General features: G+C 36.1%; 1 protein-coding gene across 10 annotated transcripts in view; it reads right to left on the reverse strand.

Moving 5' to 3' along the window:
- The window catches only part of AOPEP (aminopeptidase O (putative)), a 218,336-nt gene that overhangs the window by 128,649 nt on the left and 70,769 nt on the right, over positions 1 to 18,918 (reverse strand). For all 10 annotated transcript variants that reach the window (XM_088157124.1, XM_088157125.1, XM_088157128.1 and 7 more), the window contains 4 exons: positions 17,180 to 17,282; positions 16,658 to 16,765; positions 10,591 to 10,634; positions 6,180 to 6,240 (listed from right to left, as the gene is read on the reverse strand). In XM_088157124.1, the coding sequence (XP_088013250.1) occupies positions 6,180 to 6,240; positions 10,591 to 10,634; positions 16,658 to 16,765; positions 17,180 to 17,282 (316 nt within the window). The remainder of the gene's footprint in view (positions 1 to 6,179; positions 6,241 to 10,590; positions 10,635 to 16,657; positions 16,766 to 17,179; positions 17,283 to 18,918) is intronic.

An 18,918-nucleotide genomic window follows, 5' to 3' on the forward strand; every position in this document is an offset into this window, starting at 1 on the left:
CACTCACAATATCCCTTGAATATTTCACTGGAGATATTCAAGAACCGCCTGGATGCAATCCTGTGGAATGTGCTCTAGGATGACCCTGCTTGGTTAGGGAGGTTGGAACAGGTGACCCCTGTGGTCCCTTTTAATGTGACTCATTCTGTGATACTGAGATTTGTAGGTTACAGTGTAAGAAACTAAAATTCATGAAGAAGGAGGCCAATCACTCTTCCTATTTTCCTTCCCCCCACTTTTCTTTTTGAACTAGAGAGTGAATGTGGAGAAGATGATTTTCATTATACAAGATACCAAATGAAATACAGAGGCAAGAAAGAATCAAGTTAGGAAATTCACCAGTAAATAATAGCATGTACCATTTCAAAAGCAAAAGAAAAAGTGATGAAAACTGGAATGAGTTAAAGAAATACATTTAGAAGTTTATGCAATGCAGAAACTACCTAATGTTTATTGATCTATTTGTCAAACAGTGTACAACAGAGTTCAAAAAGGGGGAAGGATTTTAGGCTTATTTTAAAAAGGTTAATTACCTACTGTAGAATTAAAAAAAACCCCAGGTAATAGTAAATGGGCAATATAAGACAAAGACAAGTTTGTGCAGAGCTGAGAAAATCTTCCTAAAGAAGCATATAGCCTTTTAGCCTTAAATTCTAATTAAACACTGCATATACTGAAGGAAACAATAGAATTGTACTTAAGAAAACAAATCACCCTGAACAGGTATGAAATGACTGCAGTGATTTCATAGGTGTTTTCCAGTTGTAAAGCTTCTGATTCTACTCCCTGCCAGTGTAACTCATTGTCTAAAATTAGTGGTATTACCTCACTACTATTTGCACATGATGAAGAGTTGCTACAATGCCCCAGTGAGTCACTGCTGAGACAGAAGTACATACTGAAGGTTACATGATTTGATAAAAGGTATTTTCAACCATGTAATGTGCTTCACCTTATTTAACACCACTGTGATGTGTTCCCAGAAAAAACCCTAATGAAAGCTTGTATTTGAGAAATGCTTTCTTTTCGTCTTTTATATTCCTTATTGTTTTGTGTGTGAGAAAACCCTGCTTAGCCAGCCTGAAACCAACCATTGTGCAGTGGCACTCTTCCATGTAAGAAAGAATTGGTCAGGTTATAACCACACCTTTTTTCCCCACAGCATTAATCTTTAATACTTTACAAAACAGCATTAATCTTTAATACTTTACAAAATAGCAAAATTGGAAATGTTAGCTGGCATGCAGGATTATTTTTTCATGGCAGCAAGCCAGCTTCTGATTTTATTTATTTGTATGACTCCCTTAAATCAAGTTATTCTTGATTACTGCTGGTATATACCTGAGCCTGCAAACTAGCCCAGTATCTAGAAAAGACCAGATAACTTTTCCAAAACTGAAACAGAAATAGAAATTGACAAATATTAAAGTTTCCATAGTTTTAAGCTGCGAGTATAAAGGGGCATCTATATCTATCTATCTATCTATCTATCTATCTTTCTATCTATCTATCTATCTATCTATCTCTATATCTATTTACATCTATATTGCTATAGCTGTATTATCTATATCTATATCTATATCTATATCTATATCTACCTATATCTATATCTCTGCAGTTCCCTGGACAGACTTGGAGACAGAGCTTGGAATGGCGAATGTAACAAATCACAGGTAAAGGAGTACAGGACCTTCAGTTAGATAGATGACATGACTTATGACTGTAAAGAATACAAAATGTAAAGAATACAAGATTCCTGTACTGCAAGGAAGATTGTAAAATTGCTTCAGCAGTCTGGGGAGTGGAAAGTATTTACCTTTACACACCTTTTGCATACTTTTTTGTACCCTTAGAGCATCCTTAAGCTAGACACTGTTGTGAAGATAGTGAGCTAAGGGGTGGCTAAGAACTCTGGTTTTAAGTGACCATTTGGTTACTGAATTTTAAAGAGTACTAGTTGCAAACAGGGGTAGATTTGAATAGAAACACAGAAGAAAATTCTTGAAATCACCTTGATAGCTAATGCCGTAAATGAACCCCTTGAGGTGAATTTTCTTTGAATGACATGAATTTCCTGTCCAAAATCCACCAAAACAAGGAAATAAAAAACACAGAAACACTTCAGCAAGTTTAAAGTCAAAAATTCTTATATGAGAAAGATACAGAGGAGTTATGTTGGGACTTAAATACAGCATGATGCACATTTCCCAATTCCATTACCAAGTATAGTATCTCCAGTAAGGAGATTTCCTCTGCAAATGCAGTGAAGTCTTAGTATTTGTAATTTAAAATCTTTAAATGCTTGGTAATTTCTCATAATAAGGGCTGCAGTATTAAGAGTAACTTTAACTGTTGTGCTATAGGACTCCAGAATCAGTAAAAAAAGGGTGATAAGCAGAAAGTTGTGGGATCTTGTGTATAGGGTGCAGGCTGCTGCTTCTGTGCCTTTGGGACATCGTTGAAGCAGATATCCACGAGCTGCTTTTCAGTTGCTCTAGTACTGAAAGAAGTTGTAGTGGCTACTTTATAACTAATCTTGCTCACACTGACTGACCGGCTCTGTTATATGACTGTGCCCAAAGGAGGTGACAGAAACCCTCCTGTGAACACACCCAAGCTCACTCACCCATAAACCATATGAGAGAGACTAAATTCTGTGCCATTCCTGGACTGCTATTTATAATGCAGGTAGTTCATCTGCGTGTAAATTGTGATATAGATTCATCAAATTAGCCAGGTCATTAGTTTGCAGAAATAATCTAAATACTTTTAAGGGGGATTTCTGTATCAGGTCCTATAAACCACGTAAGATCTACAGTATTTACAGTTCTGTAGTCAGTAATTATAGTCATACTTACACTATAGATACTAACATATTGAGAGCTACTAAGCAACTTCTACAGTCTGAATTTCAGGAATAAATGCTCCTTTAATGATTTAATAAAGCACAAAGGAAATAAGGTTTCCTATTCACTGAATGACAACTCCAATTCTTTCAATAAAGTGGAAGCTGCTTCCCATAAGACCCTGAAAAGTGATGAAGATAATAAGTATGAATCAGCTTTAAAAGGCAAAAAAGAGGATCCTGGGAACTACCAACTTGTCATCATCATCACCTCTGTGCCTGGGAAGATCATGGGGGACAGAGAGGTGATTTGAGACATTCAGTAGGACCTCACCAAGGGCAAGTCCTGCCTCACCAACTCAGTGGCCTTCTCTGATGGAATGATTCCATCAAGGGACAAGGGAAAGGCTACAGATGTCATTTATCTGGACTTCTGTAAAGCCTACAACACAACATCCTTCTCTCTAAATTAGAGAGGGAGGGAATAGATGAGTGGACTATTAGATGGATAAGAAGGTGATTGGCCAATTGCATCCAGAGAGTAGTGGTCAATGGCTCAGAGTCTAAATGGAGATCAATGACAAGTGGGGTCCCTCAGGGGTGAGTTCTGGGACAAGTGTTATTTAATATCCTCATTAATGACATAGACATAAGGATCAAGTGCACCCTCAGCAAATTCTTAGAAGACACCAAGCTGAGTGGTGCTGTTGACACACCTGAAGGATGGGATACCATCCAGAGGCACCTGGACCAGCTCAAGAACTGGGCCCATGGGAATCTCATTCAATTTAACAAGACCAAGAGCAAGGTGCTGCACCTGGGTTGAGGCAACCCCTGGTACCAGCACAGGCTGGGGATGAGCAGATGGAGAGCAGCCTGGGGAGAAGGATTTGGGGGTGCTGGGGAATGAAAAGCTGGACATGACCCAGCCATGGGCACTCCCAGCCCAGAAAGCCAAACGTGTCCTGGGCTGCATCCAAAGCCGTGTGGGCAGCAGGGGAGGGAGGGGATTCTGTCCCTCTGCTCTGCTCTGGTGAGACCCCAGCTGGAACCCTGCATCCAGCTCTGGGATCCCTGCACAGGAAGGACATGGAGCTGCTGGAGTCCAGAGGAGGGACACCAAGATGATCAGAGGGATGGAGCACAAAGAAAGGCTGAGAGAGTTGGGTGTGTTCTGCCTGAAAAAGAGAAAGGGTGACCTAACTGCAGCCTTCCAGTATCTGAAAGGAGCCTACAGGAAAAATGGGAAGAGACATTTTACGGAGTATGTAATGACAAGACAAGGGGAATGGATTCAAACTGAGACAGTAGGTTTAGGTCAGATATGAGGAGGAATTTCTTTACTGTGAAAGTAGTGAGGCACTGGAACAGGTTTCCCAGAAAAGCTGTGTATCCTCCATACGCTCCATCCCTGGAAATATTCAAGGCCAGGTTCCATGGGGGTCTGAGCAACCTGGTCAAGTGGAAGGTGTCCCTGTCCATGGCAGGGGGGTTGGAACTACATGATCTTTAATGTCGCTTTCAACCCAAAATATTTATATTTTTATGATCAACAATATTATTGGGGGGGAGAGAGAGAGAGAAAGAGAGAGAGAGAGAGGAGGTCAGCATCAGCATGCTCAGAAGTAGAATACTAAATTAGAAAAATTCCTGTTGACATTTTTTTATACAGAACACCTAAATTATCAGAGAAATCTCTGTAGTCGTTAAAGAAAATTTAAATCAACTTACAAACCTGCTGGGTGGGGAAATATTTTTGATACATATTTTGTTTACACAAGTAACAAATACTTGCAGGGTATAATGAAACTCACTATTTATCTGAGCAACTTATGGTACTCAGGAAAAAAAGAGTTCAGTTTGTACATCAGTGAAAATAATTTCCAGTTCTTTAGTCTGCTCCTATCTTCCTAATTTGTGATTTTAACTTGATTGTCAGACATTAATAAAGCACATCCTCAAAAAGATATATGTAGATAAAATGCAAGAAAACTCTTATATTTCAGGAGCCAGATCAGCCTCTTACAGCTATGCAACATCAATATACTCCCCCATATACTTGAATTGGCATTTGGACAATGTGTGCAGTTTTTTTCACAAAAAACAAAACCTTGGTTGAACATAGAATTAAAATCAGAGTCCTCTTCTAGAAAATGACTGAGCATCAAGATGTATGATGAAACTGTCCCTTCCTTTCTTCCCTTGCAATTAAAGTTAATTTTATTTTCAACAACATTACACCAAAAAACAAACTCTGCCTGGATTTTAGAGCATATTCAAATAGTCTCGAAACATTTTGATCTTGGGGTACATCTTTCCCAAAAGCCTTCTACAGCATACAGGGATCAGTGAACATGCACATCTCTCAAGTCGTCAAGGGAAGAGCTCAACCACAGTGTCTGGGTACAGACCAGGTTCTCTGAGCACTGTCAGAGCTCTCGTTATTTTGTCAATTCTACCTGCAAACACGCTCACTCAATCATGCTGCCTAAGCCTCTGCATTTTGCACATGGAAACCAGAACTTAACATTATAGCTTGTAAAAGTTGGTGGGGTCTTTTTAAGATACTAATGCAAGTGGAAAAAAATCCAAGAACTAGGCAGGATAAATCTCAAGAAACCCAGGGGATGCCTGCTTAGGGGAAATCAGTTAGAAATGGAGTCCCGACCATATGCTGAAAAATTTCTATGTATAAAATTGGGGTTTATGAAGATTAATATAAAGATTAATGTAAAAATCATTTGTTATCCCAGTTTTGGTTCAAAATGAGCAATCACAGACTTCATATAGCACAGACACAACTAAGCATTTTCAGTTCACAGAATTTAAAATATGAATATAAAAACTTTTAGTATTAAAGGAAGAAAACAAAGCTCATTCTCAATGCTGGAACACCAATAATAGATGTTTTCTATGCAGCAGATTTATAAGCAAGTCATAAAATTCACAAGTTATCAAAGTACAAATAATTTAACATTTAAATACTGCTGTGAGTAATGCTTTCAAGTAATTCATATTGCAACACTGTGAACAATGCTCCTTACATTTTGTAGACCTATAATTATACTGTGAAGTATACTTTCATATGACTACAATATTAATTTATAGGATAAATTTTGTAAGATTTGCCCTTTGGCAGGTTTGTTGAGACAAATGGAGAAGAAAAAACCTGCAATTGGTAAAAGCTAAAGCCATACAAAGGTGTGGAAAAGTAGTCATCATCAAAACTGTTTATTTAATATCATACCTGTTCAGGCAGTGATTTAAAAACCATATAATGTAATGAGAAAATCAAGACTCCAGAAGGAACTGTGACCTGGTATTTTATACTTACCTTTGGTATTCCAGAAGTATCAAGCCAGTTCTGGAAGATACTTTCTATGGTTAACCCAGACCTTAAGAAAAAAAAAATAGAAGATATGCAAAAAATACCCATTTTTTAAATGTGAAAAATAACCCTCTAGATGCTAGACAAACTCTCCATATTCAAGTACTGGTTATACTGAAGTGATACAACATTCTTAGGCTCTTTAATGAATAAAACCATCAGAGGCCTTATGAGCAAATTAAATGCAGATCAGGTTTTGTGTACTTAAAACTCAAATCATAAATTCAATGCTTATAAGGATTGACAGAGAAAGTGTTATGTAGTAAACAACATTTATGAAACATGTAAAGTATGAATGGGTGTTCTACTTCTTGTTACATGGATAAACTTTGGGGTTTTAAAAAGCACTGATGGATATTAATTCTCAAAGTTACTAAGTGTCTAATATACTTTAGTTTTGTCTTGTCTGCACTTTCTTTATATTCTGATAACATTCACAGTGAAATCACAGAATAGTCTGGAGCTTCAACAAAAGGAAATAGTTTGTCAGGATGAAACTGTGTGAGACTGAACGACACGCATAAATATTTGTAAATTCAGAAACTGTATTTGCACTTTTATTTTTGTGGGCAGCTTCTGTGGTATTTACTTCGACTCTGGTGGAAGACTTCTCAGCTTGCAGGGAAGCCAAATAAATATAAATCAATAAAAAAATATTTTAAAAAATCACACAGGCAAGTACTGAAAAAAGGAAGTTGAGTAAGCCCTCAATGAATATATATATTCTGAGAATCAGAACAAATGTGTATGGTCCTGTGCATGGTAATGTCTGTGAAGACTCATTCTATTGCTTGCACTAACTTTCACATGTGTAATGCAGACTCAACCAACAAAGCATTCATGAAAAGAACAGCCATTTACAAGGTCTGAATCAGGCAGGCACACAACCCAATAAACAATTTTAACTGATCATATGATTTAAATAATCACAGTAGTCAAGAACGAGCATTTCTACACAGCCAGGATTCTGAATTTTCAGGAAATTACCACTGTGTGAGTTAGATCATGATATAAATCAATTTTCTACAGAAAACTGAACATATATGTGATGCTTGTGTAGTGTTCTACATTAAAATAAAAGACTAAACATCCAGACTCGTTCCTTGTTATTTGTGCAAATTTATTAAATTTAGAATATTTGACTGGCAATCCCTCAGACTATAATTATAGTCTATAGGGAATATTGACAAAGAGAAATATTTCCAAACAGTCAGTCCATTTACTTTCCCCAGAAGAAGATGATGGTCTTGATTTCTTATTTCTGTCTGGTAACTAAAAAGGGTGTATACAGAACTATCTTAAAACTGGATAAGCATAAGCAAGATAAACATTTTTGTTATTTGTTGTTGCATGAATTTAACCCAATACAGCTTAGTGTTCTAATGCTGAAGCAGAGCTAGAAGCTGGGGAAAATTCCCTTAGTTGCACATTTAATTTGGCTTACCAAGGGATAAGAAAGACAGCCTCACCATGTCAGTTAATCCCTTTTTTCCCCCATCCCCAGAAACTAAACCTATAGTGTGAGAAAAAAAATCTCCGCAAAATAACCTATGTTACATCTGCTGTCTAGAGCTATTTGTACTGTTAGCACAAGCCTTCCGCTGTGTATCATGCATTATTAAAATCATAGCTTCTTAGTGGATTTGTTTACTTCATTGAATGAAATTAAATAAAAATAAGAGCAGAACTGGTCAAAAAAATTTTGCAGTCATAAAGTAGCTGCACAAGCAGCAACTCTGATTTTTCTAAGACTGGTGAAACCCTCTGTTACAAGGGTAAACGCTGATTCTTTGCACAGCTCACATGTCGGGCAGATGTGGAAAGGATCAACTTGCAGCAAAGACTGTGGGTGTAAACGTTGGGGAGAATAGAGACACTGGAGTTTGTTTTATCAAATCTAGTGCACTCTGATATACAGACACATAAGAGAGGGTTTTTTGATGTTTCGTTTGTTTGGTTTGTTTGTTCAATGTAGTGAAGTTTCAAATTATATGAGTAAATAAAATGCCTCAGTTACAGGTGGGAAGTACTGTAGATTTTCCATAGGAAGACCAAGATAATGTGAGACTCTAGCCAGTGCATGTAGTATTTTTAAATGCTGTGTAAACAGATAAGGACAATGACCAATATTTGTTTGTCATTCTTTCCATTAGTCCTTCACTCAGACAAATAATCAGTCTTAAAGGGAAGTTAAGAAATTATAAAGGACCAGAAGGTACTGCTCAGCTTATCTGCTGTCAGTATTCAACTGCAGTGCAGAAACAGAAGGATCCTGCCTCACAGCATGGATTCCTGCAGCTAACATGCCAGTATAATTGAATCAGAGAAAGAAGTGAAGTAGCCCTATAAAGTACGCATAAAGCTTCTCTAAGTACAGAAGGCAGCAGCAAAAATCAATTAAAAGTTACATCTGGATCTTGGAGCGACTCATCACTAGGAATGTACTAAAAAACCCCTCTTTTGAATAAAAACTAAAGGCATTAAGTACTTGGAGGGGAGAATCTTTTAGATCCAGTCTCTGCATCCAATAGTAGAAAGCTAAAGTTGCATTACTACAGTGTAATGACTATAGAAAATTTCCCCATTGTTTCATGATTGTTTTCTGCCAATATTCATCCTGTTCTCATTACAAAAGTCTCCCATAAGCCAAGTTCTATTACTAGCTACATAGTTTACCCCTGTTGTCACAGCTGAAGGCAAGATTTGGTTTGATTACCTACTACAAATATGTCTTTACTTCTTTTTTTTATTATTAAGACCAGCCGCCATTACAAACTTCAGTGTATTAAAGTGCTTAATATTTGTCAAGTTTGACATATGTAGTTTAAACATTTAAATTTTACTTGGTAGAACTCCACAAGCCTGAGAGGTTTTATGTGCTACGAAGTATTTTTGCTCTAATATTGAAATGTACTTCATTCCGATATGAAACCTTTTGCAAAAAAGCACTCATGAGTAGACTATCTCTAAAAATAATTGATTTTTATCTTTCCTCACTTTCCTTTTACCTCAGGTGAGTATTTCTGTACTAGCCGCAGAATGCATTCAAGAATGAAAAAATATCTTCCCAGCAGACAAGAAATTAAGGCCTTCTGTATATCAAGATTCTTTGCATTGCTGCTGTTATCTGCCAAGTAATTTTGGCAACAGACAGTTCAAATACACTATATATACGACTGTAAAATGAATTGCCATATACCTGAAATTTTTTCATACATTTTGGAATGTGATGCATCATAAATGAAACCATGCTTCTTTTGCAGTAGTCTCATTGAAAGTTTAAGTATATTTTTAGGCAGAAAAATGGATGGTTATGCAACAACATTTTGCACTGGGTTTGGAGTTCAGAGAAACACAAGTAAAAACTAAAAGGAAGGAGAACATTAGGTTTTTATAACATGCCAATGTATAATCACACCATTAAAAAAATCACTTTCACATCTGTTCCGTAAAATATGCATCATTATATTTGGGCTAGAAACTATTTTGATACCAAATCATATATAGAGAGTATTATCCATTACATCATTGGGGAATGTAAAAGCACACAAACTGAACCTGAGATGCCACAAAACATATTTTCTCAATCATAACTAGCTTCTCTGTTCCTCAGCCATTAGGAACAGAATTTCACCAAAAGACTCAATGCATTTGACCTCTATGAATATAATCTTTTTTCTCCAAAGCACTCACACAGAGTTATGAACACTTTTGCAATCCTGGCATTCAACATTGTATTTTTCAAGTGAATATTTTTAAAAACTAAAACATGTAAAGCTCCATTACAAAACAGTCTGTATTTGTAGCACAGTCTAGAACAGCACAGAACAAACCAAAATATAAGCAGGGACAGCCTCAAAGTGCTGCTAAAGACTGCCATCTTCAACCAGTCACAGTCACACACAGCAGGATTTTGAAGGACATATCAGGCAATTAACGCTTGATTTCCATTCATGTTTTCCATCTTTCCTCATGTAGTACAATGTATGACTGAGAGGGGATGATACCAGATTACTTTTTGAAAAAAATCCATCTTTTCTGGTGTCCCAGGTTCACAGCAAAGTTCTGGCATCCTTGCTCTAGGGTGCCATGTGCCAAAAGCAGCTGGCAGAAGAATCACAGGTTAGTTTGAGCAGGCAGCTATGCCTGGCACTTCAGATTGCATAGTGAACACTGGACATCAGCTCTGACCTAATATGCAAGTTAAAGGCACGCTATAGGGAAACCACAGTGAGTCTCGTAAATTTTTGTGTATGTAGTAATGGGAATCTTCAGGCTAGCACTATTTTTGGCTAGCATATATTAAAATCTTATTTCTACATATTTCCTTGGCTTTTCTATTCCAGTTCTTACTTACTTTTTTTGTTTAGGAATGTCTTCCAACAGCATGCTAAGAAAATCCTGGAAAATGAACAGAGGAGCACAGTTAGTCTGTTTATGAAGCCATAACCCTGTATCTTCATTGCTAGTGAGAGATTACAGATAACAGAATGATAAGAAAAAAGTTTATATATCCACTATGGTGATATGACAACATAATGTATATTGTTATTTATATAACATTTAATTATGTTATTTATTGCTATTTATTTATTATTTATACAACATTTAATTATGTTATTCATACAGTTTTCCAACCCACTCAAGGCAGCAGTGTTAACACTGAAAGAAAATGGGCTTGAAAAGCCTGCTGACTATTTTAACACAATCCCACATTCCTACTTTTATTTTACCTATAATACACACAAACTGTATTTGAAACTGTTAAAGGCTGCAGATTTACATACAAAAGCTAAGAAACACCAAATTGAAGGATGTTTATGCTCTCTTCACTGTGCTTATGTTACCACATTGTTCATAATTACGCAACTACATAAAAATTTTTCTTCCTTAGTGCTCGTGCATGATTAGACCTATTCCTCATTCCATGACAAAATTTGCAGTATTGCTGATAACCACATCACCGAAGGAGCAAATTCTTCAGATAAAAGGTAGCTAGAATTTCTTTCATGGTTTTACAAAGATGATGCAATGCCAATGGAAGAGCATTACTATCATCCTCACTAATACCAGTATGATACGCCCTCTTAAGAAAGTTACACCTGACATCATTAAAAGGTTCGCTGGCACCCTGTGTTCTACACAACCTAATTTTAATGACAATCACTTTGACAGAATACACTCCTTTAAACAATCACATAATGATAGGATTTATTAATAAGAGTTATTAATTTATATCATGTTTCATAAAACCAGTGCATCTGCTTTACTAATACTAATCTTCGTGGATACAAGTTTCATAGGCTAATAATGTTCCTTAGTTTAGTATACAAGTACAGGCTGACTGTACTGTACAACAATTGGTAATTGTTGCTCTCTAAAGTCTTGAAGAATGTTTCCTAAAAGGCAGAAATCTTTTCTTTATGGACCATGCCATAACAGTCAACAAAAGATATTGTTTCTCTGTCTGACTATGGCATTTTTAGGGAATCAAAGTAAGATTGATTGCACAATTGAACTGGTAACACACTTAAGCCTCCTTCTTTAGGTTCTAAGTGATATTCAGGCTGTGTTGCAGTGCAGAGAACTACTGTCTCCTTCTACTTGTGGAAGTTTTGCTGGAGATACACAGTAAGCTTACATGCAAATAAAGAATATGAATAGATCATAATTAGAGTTATTTCAAAAGTGTGTGAATAATAAACCTGAAATGATAATCCTTCACAGTATTTGCACTGTGTATATATTAATGCAGCTAGATTCCCTGGTTAGATTCCATTAACTTTTCATTATCAATCATACAGTGGATGGTTTTATAATCTGTATACTATACTATGAAATTAAGTATCTCCTTTGTGATTAAAGGCATCTTCCTTTTTTCCAAATATCTATTAAGAAAAAGGCACTGTCATTCCACATGCCTTCTTAAAATTAGGATTAATCTATTATATCTTATTTTAACTGCTCGTATTTCAATGCTCCAAAACAGAGTAGGAAAGCAAATTGCCACTTATGTCATATTAGCATGGCTTTTAACATTTGCCTATTATCAAGTCTGCATGACCCATCTCATTATAGGTCTGACTTTTCAGCTATTTATAATTTTACCATTTTAACCATCTGGTGTGCAATTTTAGTCTCAGGCTACTTTTTCTTCCTCCACAGATGAAATTATTCAGAAGTGTCCAGGAGAAAAGTCAGATGATAATGTGAAGATTTTTAAGATTTGATGCCACTTCTTTAAGATGCTTTTGTTGTTTTGCACTTGGAAACAAAGATTCAGGCTGATCACCAGTTTGCTGAGTGGCTTTCACCCAGCCTAAATAGGTGTTCATTTGATGGATCAAAAATTGATAGCACAAGAAGAGCACGAGGTCATATTTTCAGAAGGATGAAGAAACAATTTGCATCTTTTTACCAAGACTAAGGTAATCATAACTAAATTCTTGATCAGACCATAAAGCAAATTATAGTTTGGGGTTTTTTGTCTTTGTTGCTAGTAATTCAATGAAGGCATAAAGAATATATGAGTTAGAAACCACATGCTACCACAGAGCTGCAATATTAACAAAATGGTTTATACTCATATGATTAGATAATCTCACTTTCTTATATACTCCTGTTGTTCTTACCTGGCTAGAGACTCTGAGGCTAGAAAACAACTTTTCTCTCTATAAAGAAACTGTTATTCTGCAGTTTGTGGAATTCTATTGACATTTGGCCAAGCTGAAAAAGCCATTGAAAAAATGAATTAAACATATTTACTAAGGATCTGCTAGCCCCTCATAGTTAAATGAGGGGTGACTCTTATCTGCTCTCACCATAGTCCTGACTGAAGCCAATAACTTTAATCACAGCTTTAATACTGGACTTCTGCTGGGCAGATCAAATCTGGATACAGACTGTGAATTTGACATCAAGGAGAAATTTTCTTTGCACTGTTAATGGATGTACTGTATGTGAGTCAAAAGCAAAGAGTCAAAAACTGAGAAGTAGGTTGAAAGAAGTAACTGGAAATGAAGGCTACTTAAAGCAGTAACTAGATATATGTGGTGTTAGAAGACCTTTTATTTCACGCCAAAAGATGTTTTATTACTAGTCAAATTTTTTTCTTGAGCAATGGCCAGCAAATTTCTACCCTTGAACTGTTTTGGAGCATCAGGCAAGTACCTCTCCCTGATTACACATATTGACATTAAATAGAGAAGACTCAATATTAAAAGATAAATTATGTCTTCATATTAAAACCGCTAATCCAGACATTTCAAGTACTCTACAACCAGCAGATACTTTTGTTTAAATTCTCTGACTGGAATATAACGGGGTGCATAAAAGCAGTGGAGATGTCATGACTGAAAGTGATAGATCCAAATGGACATTCGCTTGGCAACAAATAAACTTCAACTACATTTACATCTAGTTCTTTGAAGGAATAATCCATTCAAAGTTAAATTATTCCTAAAAAATATGCAGTTTGTAAATGACATAACTAAATTGCAAATATTAATTTGTCCCTTCTGAGTGGGAAAAATAAATAATGAGCACCCTTCTAATATCCTGTTTATTTGGAATTCCTTCTCTAGACATCTTCCTGGCTCTTGGTGACCACCCCAGATTGCACCTCCAAAGATACCTTCCTATCTAGAGTAAGCAAGACTCCTCCACTACACAATCTATTATCAGGCCACAATCATTAGCCAGACAGCTTAATGTGTAAGCCCCAGGTGATGGAGCCTCAGATAGCTTTAGTCAAAAGCCAATTTGTTGCCAATTATAACAGACAGAACCACACAAAAATTAAAGTCTGCAAACAATTCAGTTTCCAAGGTATTTTCATTTCAAGATAAAATAGAAAATCTTTTACTCTGTTAGGAGCACCAGCAACTTGCACTTCTTTCTTTTTGCTTATAGTCAAAACCAGTCCAGTCATTATTTTAAAAGTTGACTCAAAGCATTCAGTAAGTGAATTCTCTCATAACAAGAAAAATGGAATATTTTTTAAAATCTACTGAGCATGCAAGCAAAATGAAGGAAAAAGGCAAACTGATTAATGTTTCACATCTGAAGTAATTTCCTTGCACCTGCAGCTTCCATCTAGGAAAATTCCTATGAACACCACTGAAAACAAGACTAGTATTCATAACATGGGCAATTGTTCACTGTTTTACTTTCCCTCATTCCCACAATTCCTAAACCTGGGAGCTTTTACAGTTATTTTGGACAAGGTGAAAGTATAGCACTATAGTATTTAAACTTACCATTTGTACCTATATTTATTTTAAATCTTTATTCATTTAAACACTGACAGCATGTTTGTTTATGAAGGACCTTTAATAAGAAACTCTGTATTAACTAGACTTCATTGCTTCTGCATTTACAACTCCTGCTGTGATTCCTCATCTACCTATACCAGACCAAATAAAAACACAACCTTAAAGATTTCTTACAAAGACAGAAAATGCATTTTAATTGGATATAGGGCTATGACATTTGCATTTTTCAGCGACCAAAAACCCGTATGATGTTAAAGTTGTCTTCCCGATAACTTCACTAGGAGCTGGATTTAGGCTGATGGTAGACAAAGTAAAAGCAGAAAAGCAAACAACGAAGTTTTAATGTACAACACTCTTTCTCCACCATGTCAGGTAGTATTTCCAAATGAAGCAAAGTATATGGTTTTTTTTCTTTACATATATTAAGCACATAGTCATGAACATATTGCACATATCCAAATAAAAAGTAGCCTAAGAAACAAAAGTTTAACTTTTGCTTCAATAATTCAATAACAAAACACTGAGCAGTTTTTAATCCAATAACCAAAATGGATATTTCTGGGTGTAGTATTTCATCTCAGGAGACTAGGGTAGGTAAGCTACAAATTGACATTTCATAGTTAAATAAAGGAGAGATCTCTAGTGTATGTGCTAGCTACCATAACTAGTAGTACAGTCTGCTGAACATTTTGCTGCATTCAAACAGTCTACTGACACAACCCACACCACATTAACCAAGAGCAACAAGCTAACTAACATTTTCTTACCGCCAGCTTAAAATGCTGGGTGTCTTCTTATTAGCAATCTCATGCCTTCTGTAATTTTCAAAATTCTTCCAGCTGTGTAATAGTGAAGCATCATTTTTATGGTTTTTGACACCGTGATGTAGACAAGGCTCATATAGTCACTGGCATTTTCCACACTATGCCAAATGTAATTGCTTACTGTCTCAACAACGCGGCACAGGAAACAGCTGAAATAGCGTTAGCTCCCTTAACACCCTAAACATTCCTCCACGGGGCAGAAATGCTGTGTTAAGAGCTACTGACTTCTGAGTGACTTGACATACAAAAAAAACCACAGGTCGGTAAGCTATTTGTGAGATTCCTGGGCATACGTCTCACCCCTAAGAGTGAGATTCAAAACAGCATGCATGCAAACAAAATATCACTGTGGCTGGAAGAAACAGCAAGTGTTACACAAAATCAGAGGCCCTTACTCAGTGTTTCAAGGAGAATTTATCACTGAATTTATCCTGAATATCCTCAAAGATTTCAACCATAAGACAGACTTCAGCAAAGAAGGTGGTTTCAGAAAGTCACTTATACCCCTTCTCTTTTTGCTTGCCCCTCATTGTCATCACACTGCTCTTCTAGCAATGCTAAGTATTTGTTGTGTCACAGGGTTTTTTTTCCTGGTTTCTACCACGATGAGTTTAGTGACCTGGTTCACAGACATCCCCATGAATGTTTGTTTTCAAAGCATTACTGAAGCAAGAAGCTGCACTGCTATTTGTGCAAGCTGGATTCATTACCAGTGACAGGATTCCTAGAACTCTGGGCTCAGCGAGCTATGTAGTCTTCTAAATCAAAACGAAACTAGAGCCAGTAGTTACATGACTTTTACAGAAAGACCTAGTAGGCAGTAGATTTCTACTTATAACCATAGTTGGTTTTGTTCTTATAAGAAATAGGGTGAAATTAGAACCACTGAATGAAACAGCATGCAGAGAGAAAGAAAATAAATTCAGAAGTATAATTTATGCTCTTTCAGAAACAGAGAGGAATCAGGGAAAAGACTTGACTTATCACAACCAAAACCCACAAGCTAAAAGATTACAGGTGATAATTCCAGTAAGGTAAATGACCCTATCTTTGAGAACATTAGTATCTATGAGCATTGGCCTTTTGATGTACCATGTTAAAAAAAATCCCTCACTGTTTATATTATGGGATACTAGTAGGGTGTGATTCAAGTGTCACTGTGAAAAAAATTTTCTGCCTTCTAGCAGGTAGGAATTTTACCTATATGGCCAAATTACAATTGCTTCTCCCCTTACATCACAACTAGAAGTGATGATTTAGGTAGCCAATCCAAAAGTTTGGGTTGTTTGTTTTTCCAAAAGGTGAGGAACAAGCCCAAGCACAATACCTGAGAAAGGACAAGCTGCCCATGGAACTTAACAACAAATTTCCGTAAAGATGCAAGATATGAGACCTCTCCTATTGTCCTTGCCAGAGATCGTAAAAGAAAATAGCCCTGTAAAAAATAAAGGCAGAAGCTATTAATGTTCTGATATCTAGAAGACCAAAGTCTTTATCATATTCATAAAACAACTAAGACAAAAAATTTAAAAGTAAGAAATAGTTCCTCAAAAACTAAGGCAATGAAGAATGCCTAACATTTATTATGCTTGCAAAAATAATAAGCAAATAGTAAACAAAAGTAAGCAAAGCTAGAACATAAATATATATTAAACCTATTATGTAATCCTAAGCTTTTAAAAAATAAATAAAGCAGTAGTTTAAAGTTTCAGTGTACATGCTTTAGGAAAAATTATCCCCATACACCTCAACATTAAATAAATGCATACCTACTTTATAACTCTCTACGAGTTATAAAGTCTTTTCCTTGTATCACAACCTCAATAAAAAATCAGCTAGCAACACTCACCTTCAAATAGTGAACCTGCATGAAGATTTTTTCTGCTTTAAGACCATACTTGACAACAGAGGCTCCAGACTCACTCAATTCTCCTGTGCTCTCCTTTTTGGGCCTAAAATGGAAACTCACCAATTAAGTTTTGGATAAGTAAGAAAAGAAATAAGTCATACATTACAGGTTCTCTTAGTTGAAAGCATCATGTGACATAGTAACATCAAACACCTGTGGCTAGTCTTCACCATAAGTATATAAATTGACTTAGGCAGTCAAACAAGTGGATTTTCTTCTAAATAAAATTCATCAGTAGGTTGATGTAGTCTTTTTACAGCCAGCATGCCACCAGGTTGCAAGTCACTCTCCAGTGCAGACATATTAAGAACAAAGAGAAACAAATAAACAAAAAGAACATTTTAAGGGGAAAGGGGAAGGGAAGATAGTGAAGTCACTACATTCAATTAGTGGTTTCTCTTTCTTTTACCTGAACTTTGGCTTAACAGCTTACATGACTGTCCTTGCAAGAATAACCTCTTTCACCTGCATGCAATACACTGCTGCAGAAAGTGTTGATTTTAATTTTTCCTTTTGGGTTGAAAGAAAAGTAGTTAAAATTTTAAAAGAGGAAGTATTTTGCATGCAGGTTTGAGGTTTACAGACAATACTGTCTAGAAAAAAATACTATTTACTCCCTGATGTAAAATGTAATACAGCATCTGGTATGCCACAAATGTACAACAGTTAAGTGTGCAGGACTTTAAGGCTGTAAAGAGCACAAGAGACTGAAACTAAAGAGAAGCTATGCAAACATTTTTTCTTCATTTGTAAGAAGTGCCTTCACACTTCTTACACACAATAGTACTGAAGATTATCTAGATTTTTTCTTTCATTCAGAAAACATCCCAACTAACAGTAGTCTGAGAATAGATACCTGTCTTAGGAGCCTAACTCTGTGACTAAAACAACTTCTCCAATTCTACAAGTGGATTTTGAAATAGCCAGTCTTCGAAATCAAATGTCTTTCCCTTCATTTCTACAGAATATAGGAAATATGGTCCAGAGCAATGCAAGATTCTTCAAACCACACCACTCATGCAGGTGTAATTTCAGGAGCTAACCCTTGTGATCAAATTTTTTTCATATCTGTGTCTCCCTTGAAGAAAATGTTCTTCCTTTTTTATATCTGTGTCACAGCTTCTTATTATAGTTTTGTCCAGAGTGCTAAACTGGGGTTTTTTAAACATTATCATTATTTTTAGGGCCTGTGTACATGAAATCCACTGTACACAAAGTTTTCATGAAATATAACTGTTTGAAATAAAATAGAAAAAAAATCAGATTGAATTTTATACAGTGTTTCTAATACAGTCGTCTTCCATGTTATCATTCATCAGTATCTTTCTAGTAAGATCTTCCCTCAACATTGAAAGAAAGATACCAGTAACGGTTTTCTTATTCTATGGCAATTCCAGTTCTTTCAGACTGTGCAAAGATTTCAGACCCACTGTAGGAAAGCAGAAGCCCAGCTATTTCCCTTCTGGATAAGACTTCTGGAAGGAAGACCTGCTGACATTCCATACATGACTTTTCATTGTTCTCTGCATACATAAAAAGCAAAAACTGCTTAATTTCTCTCTCAATAAAAAGCCCAGTCTATTGAATTTGAAAAATGGAGTGTGAGCACAGGCTACAGAATCCACACTAATTTGAAATCTCTCTCATAATCACAATTATTCCACATTAGGAAACCATAC

Source organism: Sturnus vulgaris, chromosome Z (genome assembly GCF_052056855.1).
Source record: "Sturnus vulgaris isolate bStuVul1 chromosome Z, bStuVul1.hap1, whole genome shotgun sequence".
Lineage (NCBI taxonomy): Eukaryota > Metazoa > Chordata > Aves > Passeriformes > Sturnidae > Sturnus > Sturnus vulgaris.